Source organism: Canis lupus, chromosome 16, assembly GCF_003254725.2.
Source record: "Canis lupus dingo isolate Sandy chromosome 16, ASM325472v2, whole genome shotgun sequence".
Lineage (NCBI taxonomy): Eukaryota > Metazoa > Chordata > Mammalia > Carnivora > Canidae > Canis > Canis lupus.
In genome coordinates this window covers 37,249,672-37,270,595 of record NC_064258.1, presented here as the reverse complement: position 1 = coordinate 37,270,595, position 20,924 = coordinate 37,249,672, and the positions used below count along the sequence as shown (strand labels likewise).

The window sequence follows — 20,924 nt, the reverse complement described above, 5'->3', positions numbered from 1 at the left end:
GCAGCCCAGAGGAGGACACTGATGTCATGCAGAGCCATACAGGAATGGAATGGACAGCTAAGGGCTATGGCAAGCAGACTTTTGAGTGTCAAGAGAGTGAGGTGGCATCTGGCTCCCTCAGTGGCTTGTTTGAATAATTCTGCTAGCTAGCAGGGGACTGAAACCCATTCCCCCAGGATAAGTAGGAACTACCTCTGGTTTCTTTGATAGGAGGGTTATTTGGCTAGGGATCTTATCCATGAGTCTACTAGGATGTTCAAGGTCCCCCCAGTTTCACCAGATGCAAGGTGGCCCATAATAGACTGGACATGTCAACATTATGAACCTCTCCTGTTGGTGTAGAAACCAGAGCAAATGGATTTCCCAACAGTGACTCTAATTTTTTTCCTTATTTTTTTCCTACATATAACACAAGACCGTGACAAAGTAACTTAGTAAGAAAGAAGCAATCCTTTAGCATCGTAAGGAAATAAGATATTTTATTTCCTTTCCTTAAATATGTGTGCTGTTCCATGCCTTCAACCTAATGTCCATTCATTAAGAGGGGAGAAAGATAAGTTAATGCTTCCCAATTTGGATACCTTCTCAAAACAATGGAAGGATGTGTCATTTTCTTTTGTACTATGTAGCCACTGCTTCAGGACCTCCCCATCGCTAACCCACTGTTGAAAAACAATTGTCTTTTCTTACATATGTCATGGCATACTTGTATTTATATTTTTGGTAACATTATAAAGCCTTGGAAGCTTGATGCGTCCCCTATAGTTTGCAAAGGTAATCAGCAGAAGGATAAGAACAAAAAGCCTTGTCTCTCTTCTCCATCCCATCCTATCCTCTGTCACTTAGTTTATACAGGTTCTGGATGATGTAAGTACCCCTACAACACAGCTACCATAAAAATAAGGTAGACTGTATATAGCATTACAAAAAACAGATCTTTAAAAAATCAAAAGTGTTTAACTGGTACACACCTAAAACAGTGCCTGGCATACGGTAAGTTCTTATTCCAACGTTTGTTAATGAGGTGAATGTCTACAGTAGGTATGATTAAAATGAACCAGCACATAGTTCAAAAAGATGAGCACATCTACATAAAAAAAAAAAAATGTACTGGCCTACTTGCTGACACTCAGGGTCAGTTCTTAAATTGGACCACGTATTCCTGTTCTTCTGAGTGAAGATCCTGAGTCATCTCCATCAGCACCACTTAAGATGGTCCTGTAACAGTTTGTCTAAGGCCAAGAATAAGCATTTCAGAGAGCACTTCTGCTGATTCTGAAGTCCACCGGAGTTTGAGGCTCATTCGGTTACATAATTAAATAGATGCATTTTAGAGAAAAGGAAGCAAGGCACTATAGATTTTTTTTCTGTTTGTGTTCCTTGAATATTCACATGTTGAAATCCTACCCCACAAAGTGATGGGATTAGGAGGTAGGGTCTTTGAGAGGTGATTAGGCCCGAAGGGTGGTATCCTCATGAATGTAATTAGTGCCCTTAAAAAAGAGACCCCAGAGCAAACCCTTGTCCCTTCTGCTATCAGAGGTTCCAGTGAGAAGACAGCCACAAATCAGGAAGTGGGCTCTCACCAGTCAATGTATCTGCTGACACCATGATCTTAGCTTTCCCAACCTCCAGAACGGTGAGAAATAAATGTTCATTTATAAGCCACCCAGTTTATGATATGTTTGTTACAGCAATCCAAACAGATTAAGAAAGAAGGTAAGAGGCTCCTCCTCTGACCAGCACAGGCCCACTGAGTCACAGTTTCATTCTTGGTGTGAATACAGGTGTTTTCCAGTTCTTCCATCACCTACCAGACTCTTCCCACCAACACGCATTTGTGAATTTCATGATGAAAAGAGATGTGCCTTTGAATTGTGCATTATGGTGTTTTAATTCTTAAAATGTACTTTATTTTTTTTAAAGTTATTTACTTAAATCTAAGGCAAGCTTGAGAAATAACTGGAAATACCTAGGTCTCCATGCTGTAACTCCTTTTCTAATAGGCTTCAAAATTCCTGCATCCTTGGTCTCCGATATATAGTTCAGTGGTACCTCGCCCCTGCCGCACTGAGATGACTGCATGGGGGCCTCCACTCCAACTCCTCCACCATCTTGGATTTGATGTTCATCTCTCTACTCTGTACAATAAGACAGGCTTTGAAGTTCATGAAGAACCCTTTTTGCTTGAAGACCCTGAACGAGTGGTAGTTCAGGCCCTCTCAATTTTGGCATAACCCAGGACTCCTTTGTGGTGTTTTCTTGGAGGAGGAGTTGTGTCCTCAGTCTCCTGGGCTGCTGGGGATTTTTCCTTTCCCTCACCCCTAGTGTCAGGGAGCTAAGGAGCCAAAGAAGGATGATATTAGGGTTGTCTGTCTTCCTCGGTCCCATGGTGCTAGAACTGACTTCTGATAGAATTCTGTCCATTTCCTTTTGATCCCTCTGGGTTCTGCCTTGGGCTGGGGGGCTCTCTGGCTTCCATCCCATTCACTGTATAGCCTGCAGGATGGAGACAAGAGGTCTGCTGTGGGACCTTTAACTGTTTCTGCAACAAACTTGCTGGTCATCTCTGTCCTGCAGTCACCACATACATGTTGTCCACAAGGGAGGAACCAGCAGCTCTTGCTGACATGCTGCAAGTATGCACTAGAAGCAAACACTTGCTCCAAGTACGTGAAGACCTCTGAGGCCACATCAGAAGCACCTGTCATGAACATGCAGGTTCCACTTCTTGCTGGATCCATGAAGGCTATTCCTGCTGGTGCTGTATTAATGTGCCAAGTCTGTACTCGGTTGCCTCCCTGTCCGCAGCACTTGCTGTGGCTCCTATCCCTTTGTCAGGCACAGTAGGCTCTGTGATTAGGGAAGGATGTGCTTCTGGGAAAACAGTTCATGAGAGGAGGTGGACCCAAACAGGAGGCTGGTGATCCTCTTGTCCATGGGGCTCCATAACCACTGGGCTCTGCCTCAAACTCAGGTATGTCCACTGTGTCCTCTGCTGGAATGGCTTGGGTACAGCTGGAAGCTTCCATTGGTGGTCTTGGAGGTAAACAAGGTTTTCCTAGTGGAAAAACAAAAAACAAAAAACAAAAAGATCCCTTGCACCTGAAGGGGACACAGCTGAAGGTTAAAGACGTGTCCGGTGGCAAGCTTCAGGTGGGGCTATTGTTTCTCATGACTTCGATGGCTATCTTTACAAACTTCAAGGGAAGCTCCCGGGTTAACTCCAAGGTCCTGGTAAGCCTGTGGCCTCTTCCCTGGGTGTCTTCCACACCTGGCGTGCTCCTCATAGCATGTGCTGGCCAGCATCATAGTATCAGATGTTGCTCGGCTGGTGGATATGAAGCTCAAGGTCATCACTGGCACGCAGTGCACGTCGATCACTTCTCTTTTGCTGATCTGGAAAAAGTCTCTTTCAAAGATCAGTGGGTACTTGAATATAGCACTCTCCCCCCTATACAGTTGTCGCTGCAATGTCCCCACGGAGGTTAATAAAAAAGCTCACTACACCCTGCTTTCCGCTGTGAAATATGGGAGCACGTTTTCGAGGCTCACGGCTATCTTTTACCAAGACAGCTCCCTGCGGCTCGCCCCCAGCTCCCTCCCCGCCCCGCAGGCAGGCACCGCACCGCACCGCACCGCACCGCACCGCACACCTCCGGCCCCGGTGGCTGACCTGGCTGCAGAGCCCTCGAGGGAGCAGCCAGGAAGGTGTGCGGCGATCGGGCCCACCCCTCAGCCCCTGCAGCCCCTGCAGCCCCTGCAGCCCCTGCAGCCCGCGGGGGACAAGCCTGACAAGCCCTCCGAGGGGAAGAGACGCAGGTCGCGCTGGGGCGGGGGGGGGGGGGGCGCCCCCTTGATCCCCGCCCACTGCTTTGCATCCGTCAACCGGAGCCAAACGCAAACGCCCGCCTGCCCGCTGAGCTCCCATTCAACCAACCCCGGGGCCACCTTTAACCCTCTCTGGCCCATCGGGACCTACCGACGTCACACCGCCCCTGGTCCTGGTTCGGCCACAGCGGGCCCCTCGGGTAGGGACTTCCCCCCCCCCGCCCCCCAAACTCAGAGCCCCCGCCCAGGCCCCGCGGAAGCGCGGCGCGCATGCGTAGACCCCGCCTGCTCCAGGACTGGAAAACCTCCGACGGGGCGGGGGAGGGGGGGGTTCTAATTGCAAAAGTAAAGATTTTGCATGTGAGCCCAAGCTGCATGGTTTTCCACTAGAAAATTATCAAAAGGCAAGGGATGTATTTGTTCAGAAATTACAGCCTTTCTGAGCTGGAAGGGACTAGAAATTATGTGTTACAACCCCCTCATCATACACCGGGTTGGAGAAACTTTTCCCATAGGTTCACAGAATGGGGAGGGGGTTGGAGGATGGGGGGGATGTGGAGGAGGATGGAGGGGATGTGGAGGAGGATGGGGGTGTGGTGGAGGATGGGGGGTGGAGGAGGATGGGGGTATGGGGGTGTGGAGGAGGTTGGGGGTGTGGTGGAGGATGGGGTGTGGAGGAGGATGGGGTGTGGTGGAGGATGGGGGTGTGGAGGAGGATGGGGGTGTGGAGGAGGATGGGGGATGGGGGTGTGGTGGAGGATGGGGTGTGGAGGAGGATGGGGTGTGGAGGAGGATGGGGGTGTGGAGGAGGATGGGGGGATAGGGGGTGTGGAGGAGGGTGGGGGTGTGGTGGAGGATGGGGTGTGGAGGAGGATGGGGTGTGGTGGAGGATGGGGGTGTGGAGGAGGATGGGGTGTGGAGGAGGATGGGGGGATGGGGGTGTAGAGGAGGGATGGGGGTGTGGTGGAGGATGGGGGTGGAGGAGGATGGGGTGTTGTAGAGGAGGGTGGGGGTGTGGTGGAGGATGGGGTGTTGAGGGGAGAATGGGGTGTGGAGGAGGATGGGGGTGTGGAGGAGGATGGGGGGATGGGGGTGTGGTGGAGGATGGGGGTGGAGGAGGATGGGGTGTGGAGGAGGATGGGGATGTGGTGGAGGATGGGGGGTGGAGGAGGATGGGGGGTGTGTGGAGGATGGGGAGTGTGGTGGAGGATGGTGAGGCTGTGGAGGAGGATGGGGGTGTGTGGAGGAGGATGGGGTATGGAGGAGGATGGGGGGGTGTAGTGGAGGATGGGGGGTGTGGAGGAGGATGGGGGGTGTGGAGGAGGATGGGGAGGTGGGGATGGGGGTGTGGAGGAGGATGGGGGTGTGGAGGAAGATGGGGGGTGTGGAGGAGGATGGGGGTGTGGAGGAGGATGGGGTGTGGAGAAGGATGGCGTTGTGGAGGAGGATGGGGGTGTGGAAGAGGATGGGGGTGTGGAAGAGGATGGGGGTGTCGTGGAGGATGGGGGTGTGGTGGAGGATGGGCGGTGTGGAGGAGGTTGGGGGGGGGGGGGCTTATGCTCTGAGTGAGATGCTTTTTGGCCTCACTGTGTGCGGCACAGTGTCCTTCAACTGACACCATCTCTGTATTTGCAAACTTTTCTTATACATATAAGTAGCTCTTTTTTTTCCCCAAACACAAAACAAGTTTGATTTATCATATAAATTCCAAAACATTCTTTGAAGCAAGTTGTTTTAACAAATTCACAGTTGACCCTTGAACAAAATCAGGGCGGTAGGGGTGGGTAGGAGCCCTGACCCGTGCCTAGTCAAAAAAAAAAAAAAATGAGTGTAACTTTTGATTGCCCCAAAACTTGACTACTGAGAGCCTACTGATAACATAAACATTCTATTAACATGTATTTTTATGTTATTTGCATTATATACTGTATTACTACAATAAAGCAAGTAAAACGTCATTTAAAAAATTAAAAGGAGGGATGCCTGGGTGGCTCAGTGGTTGAGCGTCTGCCTTCGGCCCAGGGTGTGATCCTGGAGTACCAGGATTGAGTCCCACATCGGGCTCCCTGCATGGAGCCTGCTTTTCCCTCTGCCTGTGACTCTGCCTCTCTCTCCGTGTCTCTCATAAAAAAATAAATAAAATCTTTAAAAAATAATAAAAAATTATAAGAAAAAAATACACTTATAGGACTGTACTATATCTATGGAAAAAGAATCTTCCGGAATGTGGACCTTCGTAGTCCAAACCTGTGTTGTTCAAGGGTCAACCATAGATGAAAGCTTAGTATTCACAGCTACTGCAAGCTGCATTTGAGCTATCTAGTTATATCTGGGGTCAAATAACTCGGCTACATCAAATTTAGGAGAAACAAAATTGGAGCTGTTCTTTTACTCAAAATGCCCCCGTCTGCTCAGAAAGGTTTGATCTAAATCTGGTGAAGCACTTGCTATGGAAAAGGCCTTAGTTCTTTTAGGCCTGAGTTGATGAAACAGGGGAGAAAGATACAGTGATACCCAGATAAATAAATCCTCTAAAGCCAAAGGCACTTGTAGCAAAGTCAGCGTGTTAATAAATGGGTTTGCAGGAACCTTCAGTTCCCTCCACACTGGATGAGAAGTGTCGTCACCTAACAAATGAGTCAGAGTCAGAGGTGTCAGATCCTGAATTTTTACAAAGATCGGGGTCAGAATCAGATTAAATTAGTAGCTAGAATTCTGGGAGTTCATATGAGCTAGCCAGTTAGGACAGAGAAGGGGGCATCATAAATGGATTCATGTACTGGACCAAATATGCACATTTTACTTACAGCTCCAGTCAAGACATTTCTGATGGCGAGGCTTTTTATTCAAAGTTATGTGTTTGCATGTTGGAGAGGATGCGGAGAAAAGGGAACCCTCATACACTGTTGGTGGGAATGTGAACTGGTGCAGCCACTCTGGAAAACTGTGTGGAGGGTCCTCAAACAGTTAAAAATATACCTGCCCTACGACCCAGCAATTGCACTGTTGGGGATTTACCCCAAAGATACAAATGCAATGAAACGCCGGGACACCTGCACCCCGATGTTTATAGCAGCAATGGCCACGATAGCCAAACTGTGGAAGGAGCCTCGGTGTCCAACGAAAGATGAATGGATAAAGAAGATGTGGTTTATGTATACAATGGAATATTACTCAGCCATTAGAAACGATGAATACCCACCATTTGCTTCGATGTGGATGGAACTGGAGGGTATTATGCTGAGTGAAGTAAGTCAGTCGGAGAAGGACAAACATTATATGTTCTCATTCATTTGGGGAATATAAATAATAGTGAAAGGGAATATAAGGGAAGGGAGAAGAAATGTGTGGGAAATATCAGAAAGGGAGACAGAACGTAAAGACTGCTAACTCTGGGAAACGAACTAGGGGTGGTGGAAGGGGAGGAGGGCGGGGGGTGGGAGTGAATGGGTGACGGGCACTGGGGGTTATTCTGTATGTTAGTAAATTGAACACCAATAAAAAATAAATTAAAAAAAAAAACAAAGTTATGTGTTTGCAATTTGGTTCCATAAGGGAGTTAATGGGATTAATTAAGACAAGATATAAGAATTTAAGGATTATTTTAAGGAGTGGGATACCTGGACCATGCATGCAGCCCAGCAGTCTCTTCTTGACAAAAACACCAAAGGATGGATCACTGGAAAGCATCACTGTCTTTCTTGGCTGACCTAAAACTTTAGTTGAGTCTGACTTCCCTTAGTAGTATTTTAATGTATCCATTATTCTTAAACTTGTTCTGGACTGTTTATTTTTGTGATAGTTTTCCATACTGGCTAATAGAATCTGTGTTGTTTACTGAATTTCTTTCACTTAAGTCTGAAAGAATATCCCTTAGTCTAGCTATTTCAGAGTTGAAAACAGGGATAGAAAAAAAAGTTCCTTCTCTCTTGTCCAAGGCCCTAAGCCAGTCTGGCCTAAACCATGCACTGGACACTGAAGAAAGATGGTCTGTGATGCATATCTACCTGATACGTTCCATCTCTTCCTCTTCCTCTGGTTTTCTCTTAACTTTCAACCTCTAACCTGGTTGCTTATTCCACCATTATGTCCTTGCCCTGACTCTTTGATCTGTACATTATCATCTCCTGGTTGTGAACTCTTCCATCATCTGAAGTGATCATCTTTCCTTTTTTGGAGAACTTGTAGACCATCTTGGGACACAGGTCATCTGGCCCAATCTACTCACAGGGACTTGCCTACCAAACATGCTGTATCTCCTTCACCAGCTCAAATGTCCACCCCGCCCAAATAACGTACTCTGGTCTTTCAGATGAAACCATATACATGTTCACTTTATACACATCATTCATTTTTCTATGAATTGCAATCTTACATTTTTACAATTTAATATCTCAGATTCTAAAAACATCACACAGGAGCTGAAAATGAGCCAGGCTTTATCTTCTCAGTGGGGGGATAGCCTCACCAAGTTGCATAATCTTGGGAAGGTACAAATGAAACGAAACTACATCGTAGGGGGACAGAATCGGGGGGGAGTTCCTCTATAGTTGGCAGGCATGAGGAGTTTGTCAGATTGCCAGGACATATGTGAATTATCCAAAAGTATATTTACTCAGTGTTGTCCACTAGGATTAGTGATTCTTTTTCAAGGAAGCTGACACTGCAACTTTATTTCTCTTTTCTTTCTTAAATACAATTACGATTTTGTTAGATCCTATCATAAGAAACCATGTTCTAGATTCCATTCCACCTCCTTAATTCCACAGAATTCACTCTCTCCTCTAAGCAGTGGCACAATGACCGTAGCCAGCACAGGCAGAAAGGTGGGCAGCAAAGCACACGTATACCTGTGTGTAGCACCAAAGCCCCTTCCTTATTCTACCATTCGACAATTGTTTTTTTTTTTTTAATCATGGATTTATTATATATGTTCTAAGCACTGGAAATCCAACAGTAAATAAAGCAGTTTATTATATACATAAATAATGTCTCCATCATCTGGCCCTTTTGTCTTTGCCCCCTGGTCCCTAAATTTTCCCTTGTGGAATTTATAATAAATAAGATAAACATACAGTTTATTAGGGATAAACATGAAAGATTAAAAAACAAAAAACAGGTAAGAGAGATTGGGAGACCAGAAAAGTCATCACCGAGAGGGTGCCATTTGCACAAATGCTCCAAGGGAAAGAGGGAGAGCAGCCTTGAGCATATCTGTCAGAAGAGCATCCCAAGACAGGAGAACAGAGAGAGCCAAGGCCATGAGGAAGCCAATGTGCCCAGGGAGGAGTAAGAATGGGGAGACCAGCAGGAGATAGATCAGAAAGGCTGGTACGTAGGATAGATCAAGGACTAACTTCTGGGTCACTGGTCAGCACTTTAAATTTTCTTGGGAGCTCAACTGAGGAATAAATGTGTTTTGAGGAGCATACTGTTTTATGGTTTAGGGTGATGACTCTGGTTGTTGTGCTGATAAGAGAACAAAGGGGGTTGGAGCCAGTGAGAAGACTGTGGCAGTAATCCAGCAGGTGTGGAATGCTGCTGGTGACTTGGACCAAGGTGGTGGCAGAGTGAGACGGGGTCAGAATCTGGATACATTTTGAAGGTAGAACCAAAAGGATTTGCTGGCCATGTGTATGTGAAATAGGAGAGAAAGAGAGGAGTTCGGGATGGCTCCAAGATTTTTTGACCCATGTAGACATCATGGACTTGGTGGGATCACCCTCTTGGGATCCTACATGGACCCACGTAGACCATGTAACTTGGTGGGATCACCAAGTCTTCTCAAATCTTCAAAGACTTTCTATTATCCTCAGTTTGGCAAGCATTTCTAAGTAATAATAGCAATACTAATGCTAGATTCTATCCAAAGTATTAGTGTTTTATAATTTTCAAATTATTAAAGCTTCATTCACTATGTTAGGTGGTTATACAGTTGACCCTTCAATAATGCAGAGGATAGAGGTACTGACCTCCAGCGCAGTCAAAAACCCATGTGTAACTTTTGACACCCCCAAAACTTAGCTATTGATAGCCTACGGTTGACCAGAAACCTTACCGATAACACAAACATTTGATTAACATATATATTGTATATGTATTATATACTATGTTCTCACAATAAGGTAATCTAGAGAAAATATTAAGAAAACCAGAAGAAAAAATACACTGACAGTACTGTACCGTGTGTATTTACAGAAAAAATCCACATACAAGTGGACCTGAACAGTTCAAACTTGTGCTGTTCAACTATATATTTCTTTGTGGTTTTTTTGATTTGTAGATACATATAATGTTGCTGAATTTAATTTTCTGTTTCCACTTGCAAAATTCTTATCTAAAGAATACCCAAACTGGTTGTGCTTTTTTTAGGAGGGGAAATGCTGATGGCTTGGGCCATGGTGACTATGGGAGTATGGAGTGAGGAAGGGAGGGAGTGAAAGGTCAGGGGGTGGAGGGAGCAATGAGAAGGGGTCAGACTCTCAATATATCCTGAAGGCAGAACCAAGATCTTTTGGCAGACTAGGTGGGAAGTATGAAAGAGAAGAGAAATGAAGAAAATAACTTATCCTCGTGTATTAGCAGTTAAAAGATTTTTCATCACTAACAAGACTGAAGAATATTAGGTGATATCATTAATTTGTCCATGATTCATTCAACAATGATCATCTAGTGTCCTAGGTGCTGGAGACACATCTGTGAACAGGATGGGCAGAAATTCCAGCTCTTAAGGAGTTTACAGTCTCAAGGGTAGAGACAAATTATATGTATAATATATCAGATGATAAGTGCTAAATGCATGAGGGCAGGGTGCAGTCAAGGAAGGAGGATAGAGAGCAAGAGGAATTCACATGTGGTTAATTCTTAGGGCTTGTTAAATAATATATGGGATTTATTCCTGTGTCTATTTCTTTCTAACAGCTTGATGCTGGGAAATATGCTCATTTTATCAATTTGCCTACCAATAAAATAGAATATGGGTTACCTACTTAGTATTTCTAGATTTTTTTAGAGCATTGGAAAGAAGAATTAAGAATGGTGCCCATGGTAAGGGTAGTGCCCCCCTGAGCACACTGACAGTGTTCCCCATGAAGATAACAGAATATTTTTATTAGCAATGAGTAGTAAACTGTACTTGGTTAGACAGTAGTCACTGCAGACAATTGGGTTTAGATATCTACTTAGCATCACCTCTATTTAACCTAGCAGGTTGTCCTCATTAGGGCTTTTCACTTAGAAACTATTATAGCAATCATATACTGTATTTTTAGCATCTTATATAAACTTCCCCACAAATGCCCAAGTTATATAACCACCCCCCCACACCCAGACTTTTCTCCAGCCTCTCACAGAATTACAGTAGGGGCGAGGAGGTGTGTGTGGTGGGGGATCCCTGTCCTATGATTGAAAGGGTTAACGTCCCAGAGATCAGATCCCCCCTCCCCTGGATGGGGCTGGGTGTGCATCAACAAAGTGTGCTTCCTGATACCCCTTCTATTCTCAGCCTTTCCTCTGCTGTTAGATTTTCATGTAACAGGTGTCACGTTGCTGTGTTCCTGAGCTTGGAAGACTCGCTGCCTCCTCTCAATTGTGTTCAAACAAACCCTTAGGGCTCAGATCCAGAGGCAGAGGCACCTGAGAGATGGTTCCAGTTCCCTCATTTTACAGATGGCAAAGGACTTCCTCCCAGATAGCACAAATATGGGCGGCACCAGGTCTCCGGATTGCCCCTCCAGTATGACTTCGTTAAACCAGGAGTTTCTCAGATCTTAGTGTCCTCATACACATAAAATAAGGGCTATGAGAGGTGGTCTCTGAAGACCCTTTCATCTGTGCATTATGTACATATATGCTATTGGGTGTGTGCTGGTTATATTGGACTTTAGAGTTTACTGTTTTCAATGCACTAACCGGAATGTTACCAACTGCAATAAATCAGAAAGAGGATATAATTTTGCTTGGCTCTTTAAAGCTTAAATTCAGGCTTTCTTTTTTAATGGTAAGAATGTGAAGAAACAAATGGTAAATTCACCCACGGCAAAAAAAAAAAAAAAAAAAAAAAAAGAAAAAAGAAAAAAGAAAAAAGAAAAAAAAAAAGAGGCTCAAATACACATCTTCAGCTGACTCGTGTCCAGGAAAAGCACTATGTTACGTTATTCTTAAATAGGAGTTTACCTAACTATATCAGGAAAAGTCTCCTTCTGGTGTGGCGGGGGGAGGGCAGGGATACGAAGGGAATGATGGTGATAAGCATTTTCCAAATTAGGAAACAGATATGCTTTTCTTCTTACTCTCTTACATAACTGATCTATTTTAGAAGACAACACTAAAAAACTGAAATGAAATACAAATCTCATGATTTTACTACTTTGTTAGCAAAGACAGAGGCAAGTAATGCTCAGAGGGAAAGAGGGGAGAGCCTCACCCCGGTGTACTCTCTCTGGCCAGGGGGCTGCTTCGCGGGTTCCCCCTCCTCCACTGCAGCCTGCCCGGGGAGCCGGGGACCAAAGTCCGAATTTTAGAAAATGAATGAAGGTACTAGTTTTTCTCTCCTCTTAATTTAAAAGGCAGTCACATCAAAGCGCATATCCCCTTTTGGTGGCAGAGAATGATGGAAGAGTGACCTGCTACAGCCGGTGATTGTTTTGCCCCAGACTTCCTGTTTCAGAGGGAAACTGTGCAGCACAGAAAGGCCACAGAGGCAGCCTCTTACATAAATAAGTTACATAAATGAGAACCAGTTATGTAAATGTATAAACGAGCAAACATGAATTATAACCATTCACAAATGCCAAGGAGATCACGGCAAGATTCCTCCCACGGTCCCATTTTTTTTTTTTTCCCTCTCACATTATTGTAATTGTACCATTTTATTTCACACCAGAATCAGATGTGCTTATCTGTCACATTTATTAGGGAAAGAAACTCGAAAGGACAAATGATACTTCACACTATTTTCTGAACCGTACATTTTACTTTTGGGGGAAATTCCATAATAAAACCTGACTGGAACTCTATCTGAAGGAAATATAAGCATATTTGTTAATTTATTATACTTCATGAGTAATCATGGACACATGCATGAAGTATTTACTATTGTACATTTTTGCCAGCTGCTGTTAAGGACAGGAATGTATCACAAAAAGTCAATGTCCATCTACATAGGAATATTTGTTTTCTCACTTATGGTTTCAAGTCTCGAGTATGTGAGCATTCATTCTTATTATTGAGGGAAGGCAATATGGGGGGGGGTTAGGATTAAATTCAAGGTCACAATTACGGTTAATCCCAATATTCCCCACCTCAAATGATTAGGAATTGCTCCTTGTTTCTTGGCTACAGTGTTTTTCAGGTGCAATCATGAATAGTACAGGAACCCGTTTGCCTCTGCACCCTGTTGGAATGGGAGCCTCCGCTTTTCCTTAACTAGCTTTTTCCTTGTTCCTTTGGGGCAATATATCCACATCTCGTCTGAAGTTACAGAATTTGCTCATTGTGTAGTAAAAACATATGTAACTCAAAAGCAGTTTTGAGCCTAACTGCCTGTTCCATATAAAGAAGGATGTTAATTAAACGTTAGCCCATTTCAGGCATAGCATGCTCGGGTTAACATTCCATTTACCAACTTTCTTTATTTTGAAAATCTCATGTAATATATCTCTGAGATCTAACACGGTAACCTAACAGTGAAATGAGAGAAGGGAGCAGAGCCTGCATATATTATTGGCTGTGTGATTTGGGGCAGGTAACCTTCCCTCTCTGGGCAATTGTTCTAACCATCTGAAAAAGGATTAAAAGTTCTAAGTCATTTCCAGCATTAACCATCTAGTGGCCTGTTATCAGATCTGTATTCTCAACTGAGAGCTTTAAACTCGCTGATACCAAGTTTAAAGGAAATATAACCGACTTACAAAAACCCAGATCATTTTTTTTCCTTCTGTTGGCGATGCTGCAAACCCTGCGCAGGTTGTAGCGTTATAACTGCCCTATGAAAACTATTCATCTTGGTGGTTTCTCTTTAAAAATGCCAAATATAGGCCTTAGCCAGCTGTGGAGCATTGAATGAGATGGGAAGAGCGCGTCGGCCACCTTGGGAACCTGCGGGCTTTCTTCCTCGCGGTGGGGGCAGTTTTAAACAGGAAATCCGCAGTAACTTGCCACCGTGGAAAAGTGCCTTGTCCTCCGCTGGGAGTCGGCTCAGCAACGTGGGTGGGGTTATTTTGTTTCTAAAGTCGACCTAGCCTAGGCGGGAGGAGTCAGAGTCCCCAGACTGACTCGGCGCACCCTTAGGTCCTCCGCCTCTACATGTCCATCTGTAACTTGGGTGTAAAGAAACTGCAGACGTGCACCTGACCCCCACACGGGGAGGCGCCCACGGGCCGGGTCCCCCCCCCCCGCCCAGGGCGCCGGGTGTGTCCGGGCGGTGCTGGCGGTCTGGGCTTTAGCCCCGGGGCCCAGCCGCCGGCAGAAAAACACCCGCCAAGCGGGAATTAGGGGAGAAGCCTCGGAGGCAGGTGAGGGCAGGCGGCCGGCGGAGAGGCGAGGGGCGGGGAGGCCTGCGCGGCCCGAGGCTTTGTTCAATTACAAGCCAGGCCCCCGTTTCGGGAGGAGCCAATTAGAGCCCCGCTGGGGGATCATCTGACCTCGCGTTCCTGCCCAGGAGGGGCTTCGGGAGGGCGGGGCCAGGCGGCGGCTCCTCCGGGACCCGGGCGCGGGCCGAGCGGGGGAGTCCCGGGCGCCTGGGCGGAGCCCCGCCCCGCCCCGCCCCGCCCCCGCCCGCCAGGCCCCGCCCCCGGGGCTTCCCGGGCGCGCGCCGCCCCGCTGTGTCCGCGCGCCACGCCCCCCAGCTCGCGGGCCGCGTGCGGAGCCGCGCGCCCCGGAGGCTCCGCGACCGTGGCGGCGGGCGGCGGCGGTGGCGGCGGCGGCGCAGCCCTCCGCGGGCCATGTCTTCTCCGGACGTGGCTAGGAGCTCCCCGGGGGGGAGCCGGGAGATGGCGCCCGCGCCGCGGGGCCGGGGCCGGTTCTGGGAAGTGGGCGGCGGCGGCGGCGGCGGCGGCGGCGGCGACCGGCTGGAGCGCGCGGCGGCGGAGTCGGGGCGCTGGGAGCTGCTGCTCCGCCGCGGCGAGCTGCTGGCGCTGGGCGGCCACCTCAAGGGAGCGCTGGAGGCGTACGCGGCGGCGCTGCGGCGCGGGGCCCCGGGCAGGCCCGACTGCCTCGGCACCCTGGTGGACTGCCTGGTGCTCAGCTACCGGCTCCGCCACGGGCTGGGCTGGAGCGCGGCCCCGGCGGCGGGCGCGGACCCCGGGGCCGGCGGGCTGCTGCGCTGCCTGGGCTGCCGGGGCTTCCTGAGCGAGCCGGTGACCGTGCCCTGCGGCCACAGCTACTGCCGCCGCTGCCTGCGGAGGCAGCTCCGAGCCCGCTGCCGCCTGTGCCGGGACCGGCTGCCGCCCGCCGCCGCCGCCGCCGCCGCCGCCGATGCCGAGGGCACCACCCCGCGGCCGCCGCCTCCGGCCGCCGCCATCGCCGCCTCGGGCTTCAGGACCAGCGTCGTCCTCAACCACCTGGCCGAGAAGTGGTTCCCGGGCCAGCGGGAGCGAGCCCGCGCGGCCGGCCGGCTCGGGGACCTGCTGCACCAGGGACGCTACCGGGAGGCCCTGGCCGCCGCCTGCGAGGCGCTGCGAGCAGGTGACCGCGCGGGGATGCGGCGCGGCCGGGCCGACCCCCCCCGCCCCGCCCCGCCCCCGCCGCGACGGGCCGGCCACCCCGGGCTCGCGGCGCCCCGGGGGACGCTCCTCCGCCTCGCCGAGGCCGCCCGGCTCCCGCGCGTGGGGCTTCGGGGTCCCGGCGGGTGTGGGAGGGGGCGGCGCCCCGGAGTGCTTCGGTCACAATGGGGATCGCCTTCGGAGGCGGCTGTGACGCGGCGCGGGGAGGGGCGCCCCGGCTCGGGGTTCCCCGGCCGCGGCCCTGCGGTCTGCGGGAGCGCCCCGAGCGGAGCGGGCGGCCCGGGGGAGGGCGCCGGAGCGCGGGATGGGGTGGAAGTTGGGCGAGCCCGAGCCGCGGCTTCCTGCCGCGCTCCTTCCTGCAATTGGCCGGCCTGGCTGGGCCCGGCTGGGGCCGCCGCCCGCACTCGGCGGCCGGGGCGGGGGGCGGGGCTCCCCAGCCCAGGCGGGGCGCGCGGCGTGTACCGTCGTACCCCGCAGAAGTCACTGGGGCAGTTGGAAGCCGCGGGAGGGCACAATTGCATAAGCTGGGGGGGGGGGGGGTTGTGTAACGGGTGACGTCCGGTGGGCGTGGCGGGAGCTGGGCGCCCGCACCCCGCTCCGGGAGGCCCGGCCGGCCGCTGGGCGCGGGCGGCTGTCGGGGCTGCGGGGCTGCGGGGCTGCGGGGCTGCCGGGGCCCGCGCCCACCTGCGCACGCCTGCAGCGCTGGCTGCCCGAGGCCGGCCCCGTCACAGCGTAGACGCACGCGTGCTCACCTTCCGCACGGCCCTGGTTCACCGGAGACATGAAGAGGTGGTCTCCGCTGAGTTCTTAGACGCGCCCGCCTGCCTTTCCACTCCTGGCGAAGCCGTAGGGAAAAAGCCTTTTAGATCTTTTGTCTGATCCTTCTTCGTCTCCAAGAAGCCGCTTCGGCTTCCTGACCTAGGGTAGCACCGTTAAGGGGGTCTCAGGCTGCGGAAGGGGACCCTGCCCGACTTGAGGTAGAATAAAGAGTTCTTTACATCGGTGGTTCCCCCACTAGGGGGGGATTTTACCGCGGGGGAGGGGGGAAGGACATTATCTAGAGCAACATCTGGTAATAACTGGAGCCCTTTTCGGTTGTCTCCCCTTGCGGGAGTGAGTAGCAGTGCTGGTACATCTAGTGGGCAAAGGCTCGGGATGCTGCTCAACCTCGTACAGCGCACCGGACAGCCTCCCACACAGTTACCAGGCCCCAAATGTCAACAGTGTCCCTCTTAAGCCTTGTGTTAAATAAGCACATTTCAAGGTTGGTGTCTTTTTTTGGCATGAAATAATGCTTGAGGGAGTAATAATACCGGAGAAAGTAGACATCCAAAATAAAAACTGATACTAGGTATTAAGTCAATTTATAAACTGTGTAACTGAAACGCTCTTTTGTGGGTCCTTTATCCTAAGTGCTTAGTCGTTTTGAACTAGTGACCTTCTATTCAATACCTTTAGAGCCCAAAGCATAAACTTGGCATATTTTCATAGTCTTTGAGTGTCTTTATGGGAAGTGTAAGCAGTCATAAAGGGGAATGATAGAATGATAGGCCCAGAACAAAAGACAACTAGTTGGAATACAAAATTCTGATACAGGCAGCTCCGCCTTTCTGGGTAAATAGTTTGAGGAAGTACAGACCATCTAGGCCATGGTCCTCATTTTAAAAATGAAGCAGGAGCAAGGACAGTGAAACGATTTGTCCCACAGTCCACACAGCTAGCTGGTTGGAGAGGCAACATTATATCCTCCATTTCTCCTAAATGTTGCACCTTGGTGGGTCCTAGCTTTAGAACTCATCTTTTGAAAATGTTTGGCACATTTCCAGAGAAGTTGTTGTTGTTTTGTCCTGGTATAAAATAAAGGCTAAAACTTACTGATAGCACCATGCACTATTAAATACTGCACTCCATAAAAATTAGGCACTTCATAAGAATTCAGGTCTTAATCTACAGAACAGTGAGCACATTTACTAATTTAAGGTCTGGCTTACTGTTCTATAACCAGTAATCTTTTAATTAAGGAGGATTTGGGGCTTTGGATTGGAGATATTATTTTTAACAGAAAAAAAAAACCCTGTCTCTTTTTTAAAGACAATTTGCATGGTATGCACAGAAGAATTTTGCCTATTTAGCTACTTAAATCTTACTTTTGTGGAACTAGAACTCAAGTCTTTTGACTTTCACCTCATAGCCAATTTTTCCCTCTTCTGAGGTCTTTCAAAAATCATTAATTCCCTTCTCAAAAATGTGTCTGAATGTTACTAACAAGGATAACTTTTTTTCATCCCATAAATCTGTAGTGCAACATTGGAGGAAAAAAAAGATCTTTGAGTTAACAAATTGTAGTTGGTATAGATATCAAGTATTCTAACAATTTTGGGGGGTAAATAAAAATATTTAATAGAGTTAAAAATCTGTAGTTAGGCATTAACTTTTTCAGAGTCAGTTCATTAGATAGGCATTTGAAATGCGTTTATATAATTGTACAGTGGTAGTAACTAATGATATTTTCGTTATTGCTGATAAGAAAAGACCTTCACTATAATTTCTTCACAAAATTCTTATGAAAAACTAAATACTATTAACTAGAAAAAGATAATCTAGTCTGCAGTTAGCCCACACCCGTCCAGATTTATCCCTGTTGACGAGAAAGGAAAGCTTGAAAACCTTTACCAAAATCAGAAGGTTCCCATTGAGATTACATAAGTTTCTGTCAAGTTGAAATATATTTAGATAACATTTAATCTATTGATCTTTTGGTATTAACTCTCAGATGTTTCATAACTTTCTGTCTCGTTAGTATTCAGGGCTATTATGTAAAAGCCTTTGCTGTGTTGAATCTTTATACTTAAGAGCCTGTTGAAATGCCCCCACTCTGCTGTGCTATTTCCCATTTATTTTTAATGAATTTTTGCACTGACTTGCCTCCTCCCTGTATACACCCCTCTCTCCTAAAAGAAGACAAAAGACTTGTAATTTACTGTTTGAACTGGTTTTAAAATAACAAAGGTCATAACAGGGAGACCAGTTTATTTCAAATACTTATAAACGTTTGTTTTTTAACATTAATTGTATAGTTCTTGCCTATTAAGCATGAAAAAATACTTTACATATCATTTGATCTTCATAAAGAATCCTGTGGAGTACCCTTAACCTCAGAAGGAAACTGAGGCAGCTAGCAGCGGAGGCGCAGCTGTCCTAGTGGTTAAAGCTGTGCACACTGGCAGCTGACCGCCCAGGCTTGCATCCCAGCGCAGCCCTCCACTTGCGCTCTGACCTTGGGCCTATTGTCTAACCTTTCTGTTTTGGTTTCCTTATCTGAAAAGAGAGAATAAGAATAGTATCTCATAGATAGATAGCAGTAGTCACAACTACCTAGGGCTGTTGGGAGAATTAGATGTAGAGTGCTTTGAATGGTGCCTGACAAAATAAATGCCTAGTAAATATTAATTAAAATATGTTTAGGGGTGCCTGAGTGGCTCAGTCAGTTAAGCATCTGCCTTTGGCTCAGGTCATGATCTCAGGGTCCTGGGATCCAGCCCTGCCTCGGGCTCCCTGCTCAGCGGGAAGTCTACTTCTCCCTTGCCCCCCGCCCTCCTCCTGCTTGTGCTCTCTCACGCTCTTGCTCTGTCTCTCAAATAAAGAAATAAAATCTTAAAAAAAATTTTTTAAATGTAAAAGTTGTGCTACAACTAGAAGATGATTTAGCTAAAATGAAAATCTAAATGTTATGATGTCAGTCCTGTTCTTTTCTCGCTCCCACATTAGTATTACCAGAGTGAGGGTTAACTCCTGATTCTAGCCTATGTATGTGAATTAGTAGTAACATTTTAGCACCCATCAATAAAATAGAGATACTGAAAGGCTTTAATTATAAATAGATTAGTCAAATTATAGGTAAATACTAAATACACTTAGAATGTAAAGGTGTTTTGGGGGTGTCTGGGTGGCATAGTCCGTTAGGCCGATAAGTGTCTGCCTTGGGCTCAGATCAGGATCTCAGAGTCCTTGCTCAGCCAGGAGTCCGCTTCTCCTCAGTCTGCCCCTCCCCCCACTGCTTTTGTGTTTTTTTATCTCTCTCTCTTAAATAAAATTAAAAAAAAAAAGACAATGTAGAGGTGTTTAATATCTTAACTAGGTTAATGCGAAGAGATTTAAATTTATTTAATCAGTAAACTTTGTATGCCCTAAGTTAATCTGTAAAACACTTGAAATAGTATACACTGACATTTACATGGTGTCTCATAGTTTACAAAATATTTTCATTTCCCTTAACTGATCCTTACAAAAGATCACATGAGGTAGGAGGGCAGCTTTAGCATTCCTAATTCACGGATTGAAAAAGAGAGCTCCAAGAATTTTAAGTGACTTTATTGAGGCAAGTAAATAAGTTAGAACTGAAAGCAGAAGCACCAGGTATGTGGATCCTGTTTCTAAGACTAAAATTCATTTTAAAAATTAGCATATAAGTCATAAATCTCAAGTATTCTTATTATTTATTCAGTGGGTATTTACTGAGTACTTACTACATACATGGCTAGAAATATAGAAGTGGACAAAATACAGACTGTGTCCTTATAGAGTCTGTATTTCTTTTATTTCTTTTAAAGTTGCAGTAAATTGGTATTTATTGAAAAGAAAAGGAGTTTATTGCTTAACTGACATAACAAACAGCCTATATGCAATAGATCTCTGATTCACCTTTGAGTCAGAAGGCACTTTAAGGATTTTTGCAGTGCCTCAGGGTCACTACAAAAAGCAGTCACACTGGCATAGTCTTACTGATATAGAGGATGGGAAAAGGGGTTATGTAAATGGTAAGTGGTGTTTTAAGTAATTTCCATGTCTTTTATCTGTTCTTTATTCATAAAACAATGCAAAATTTATCAAAACTCCATTATCTTAGATTTCTAGTTATTTGTATATTAACCTTTGGTGTATGTAGAATTGTTTTTCTATTAGTAGAAAATTTATAAGTCTTAGATATATTTAAGTGAAATTTTAAAGGCATTTATATAGTATTCTACTATTTGCGTTGTAGATATTTTTCAAAATTGTTATATGTTTTACTGTAGAAGGTGAATGACCTAGACTCTAAAATGCAAGATGGAAGCTTCTGTTCAAATTTCAACCCCTTTGGTAGGATGGGATCAGTGTTGTTGTTTTTTTTTTTTTTTTTCCTTCCTCTCCTTTTATCCAGTCTGTACTACTTATCCCTGAAGATGTTTCTCACCTGGTAAAGTTTTATTTAGGTAACAGAAAAGAAAATACTCTAATACCTTGTATCAAGAGCTAATCTCATTGCTATTCAACTTATTTTGAAATACTTTGTAATAGTAACAACATCTATTTTTTATTGAGCATTTTGTG

At 46.9% G+C, this 20,924-nt stretch overlaps 1 protein-coding gene across 1 annotated transcript in view; it reads left to right on the top strand.

Moving 5' to 3' along the window:
- Positions 1-14,706: 14,706 nt before the first annotated feature.
- Positions 14,707-20,924, top strand: part of LONRF1 (LON peptidase N-terminal domain and ring finger 1) — a 36,958-nt gene continuing 30,740 nt past the window's right edge. The window contains exon 1 of the mRNA XM_025477367.3: positions 14,707-15,516. Within this exon, the coding sequence (XP_025333152.1) occupies positions 14,775-15,516 (742 nt within the window). The 5' untranslated portion in view covers positions 14,707-14,774. The remainder of the gene's footprint in view (positions 15,517-20,924) is intronic.